At 49.7% G+C, this 2308-nt stretch overlaps 1 protein-coding gene across 1 annotated transcript; it reads right to left on the bottom strand.

Moving 5' to 3' along the window:
• Positions 1–307: 307 nt before the first annotated feature.
• Positions 308–2106, bottom strand: LOC144705605 (beta-D-glucosyl crocetin beta-1,6-glucosyltransferase-like). The gene is made up of 2 exons (XM_078578375.1): positions 1119–2106; positions 308–1049 (listed from the first exon to the last, which is right to left on the bottom strand). Exons 1-2 carry the CDS (start codon positions 1955–1957, stop codon positions 317–319), a joined length of 1572 nt encoding a protein of 523 aa, XP_078434501.1. The 5' UTR covers positions 1958–2106; the 3' UTR covers positions 308–316.
• Between the last annotated feature and the right edge of the window lie 202 nt (positions 2107–2308).

Below are 2308 nucleotides of genomic sequence, written 5' to 3'. Positions count from 1 at the left end.
TCAAGGCTTAATTAAAATTAATGCTATAAATTGCGAGTAAATGCTCAAACAACACTTTAACATTGAAATACATTTAATCAATTTGGCCCTTATTATTTATATCTGTACCCTATATTATTTATATTTTTAAGTGTAAAAGCATTATAAGAATTGTTGACCCAGTCTTAATTCAAATAGATGCGATGTGTTGTGTAAACGTTTAAAAGTTCCTCGCCAACATCTCTCTTTCTTTTTACCCAGATTGTGCGAAGGCTTGGTGCCACCAAATCTTCGCACACTTGTTACCAAAATTCTTACTGCCAGAAAATACAAAAGTTCACGAACCACTTCCTGATTCGTAATGCCTGTCCATACAAAAGTTGTTACAGCCTAAACAGGCATGATCTTGAAGCTGAGTGTTCATCGCTTTCTCATGTACTTTGTCCTCTTCTTTTCTGCGACGACGTCCTTCATCCCCCGCCCAGTTCCGAGACCACGGACGCTGCTCGACTGCATCGCCATCGTTAAGCAGCCTGGCCAACCTCGTCGCGACCATGTCCTCTTCAGCCTCTCCTTCCCCGCGGAGCACCTCAGCCATTTCCTTCGACCTCCTCCTCATCTCCTCGCTCTCTCCCCCAACCATGACTTCTCTCAGAACTCGTGCTAATTCCTCGCCGCGGTAACTTCTCTCCAAACTGCTATCGACAGACCGTATCACCTCCTTCCCAACTCCGAGCTCGGTCACGAGCTTTGCGTTTAGAGGCTGGTCTAGATGCTGTGGAATGGCCACCATGGGCACGCCCGATCCCAAAGCTTCCGTTATAGAGCCCCATCCGCAATGCGTGACGAAGGCACCAACCGAAGCGTGCCCCAGAATCCCCTCCTGTGGCGCCCACTCTTCCTTAACCATCCCTCGTCCCAAAGTCTTCTCCAGAAAGCCCTTTGGAAGCGCATCCTCTAGCGGAACCTCTTCTCCTTTAGGAAACCTGACGACCCACATGAAGCAGACTTCACTCAGCTCAAGTCCGCGCGCTATCTCCGCCATCTCCTGTTTCGACATGAAGAACTCGCTGCCAAAGGAAACGAAAGCGACGGAACACTTAGGTTTATCGTCGAGCCATGAAAACAAGTGGCGCCACCTGAGTTCGTCGTTAAGGTGGTAGTGGGGCTTCCGAACAAGAATTCCCGTGGGGATCAGCTCCTTCTTCCTGAGCAGACTCGCGTAATCCAAGTATTTCTCCTCGATTCCTCGGGACGTCTTGATGAGGACGAAACGGGACGACAACTCGATGCACTGAATCACTCTAGCGCCATCCGATGGGCTGTCCGAAGAAGCCGCAGTTAGACGGTGGAGCCGAGTGACTTCTTCGTCGTCGTCGAAACGGATCGACGGGAATGGGAATTGCTCCGTTGGCTTCACAGCGATGTGACTCAAGAAAGAGTACGCGGCGGCGCCGATGGGAAGAAAGAGGACGGCGATGATCTGACGGCTGGCGGCGGCGGTAGCGGCCCAGGGTTGGAGGAAGTCGTAGACGATCAAACTAGGCCTGAGAGAGTCGAGGAGTTGACAGAATGACGACTGGGCGAGGTCGAAAGCGGCCTTGAGATCGGACATTAGATATGGAGGGAGGTTTCTCGTTGTATGCAGATGAAGAGGAAGCTTTGGGAGATCTGGAAGATGTAATTCTACTAGCTCTACACCACCGCAGTTGTCGAGTTTGACAGAGGAGAGATTGGCGGGTGTGGAACAGAGATGAACGCGGAAGCCTCTGCGAGAGAGTCGTTTTCCCAGCTCTAGAAAAGGAGAGAGATGGCCATGCGCCAGCCATGGTAACATCAGGAGGGGACGGTCGGAGATTACATCTCTCGTGCAGTTCATGGCGGAGTTTGTTTTTGCGGTGGGAGGAGTGCTTCCGCTCTTCTCTCTGTTTCTGGGGTTTATAACGTGACAAATCGAGCCAGGGATGCCACAACGCATATCGCCATGACGGAGCGGCTCACGTCAACTGGATGGGGGGAGGATGGAGGAGGCTTCGAGAAGGAGCATCCCACGAAGAACACCTGGCGAAGTCGTTACTCCAAAAACACGGATAATATTAGTGACTTTTTGTTCTTCTTTCGTCTCGATGTACATCCAAGATTTCTTGTACGTTTGAGAATTTTAGGAAACGACCACTGTGATTCTAACGTCCGGAAATTAACTATCTTTTTTTCCGAAATTAACTGCCCTTATCTTATCGGTGTCTGTCTTAAAAGTCCACCAACTGCAGGTATTTAGGGAGATACAAGAAACTCCAACAAAGATCATTTTTACTGATTCACTCCCGCT

Source organism: Wolffia australiana, chromosome 7 (assembly GCF_029677425.1).
Source record: "Wolffia australiana isolate 7733 chromosome 7, ASM2967742v1".
NCBI lineage: Eukaryota > Viridiplantae > Streptophyta > Magnoliopsida > Alismatales > Araceae > Wolffia > Wolffia australiana.
This window is presented reverse-complemented; position numbering and strand designations above follow the sequence as displayed.

Excerpts from the sequence above, each read along its gene's own strand:
- LOC144705605 (XM_078578375.1), bottom strand. The coding sequence starts at position 1,957 with ATGCGTTGTGGCATCCCTGGCTCGATTTGTCACGTTATAAACCCCAGA. Across the intron at positions 1,050-1,118 it reads CACCTTAACGACGAACTCAG|CGAGTTCTTCATGTCGAAAC; the intron begins GTGGCGCCACTT and ends TTCCTTTGGCAG.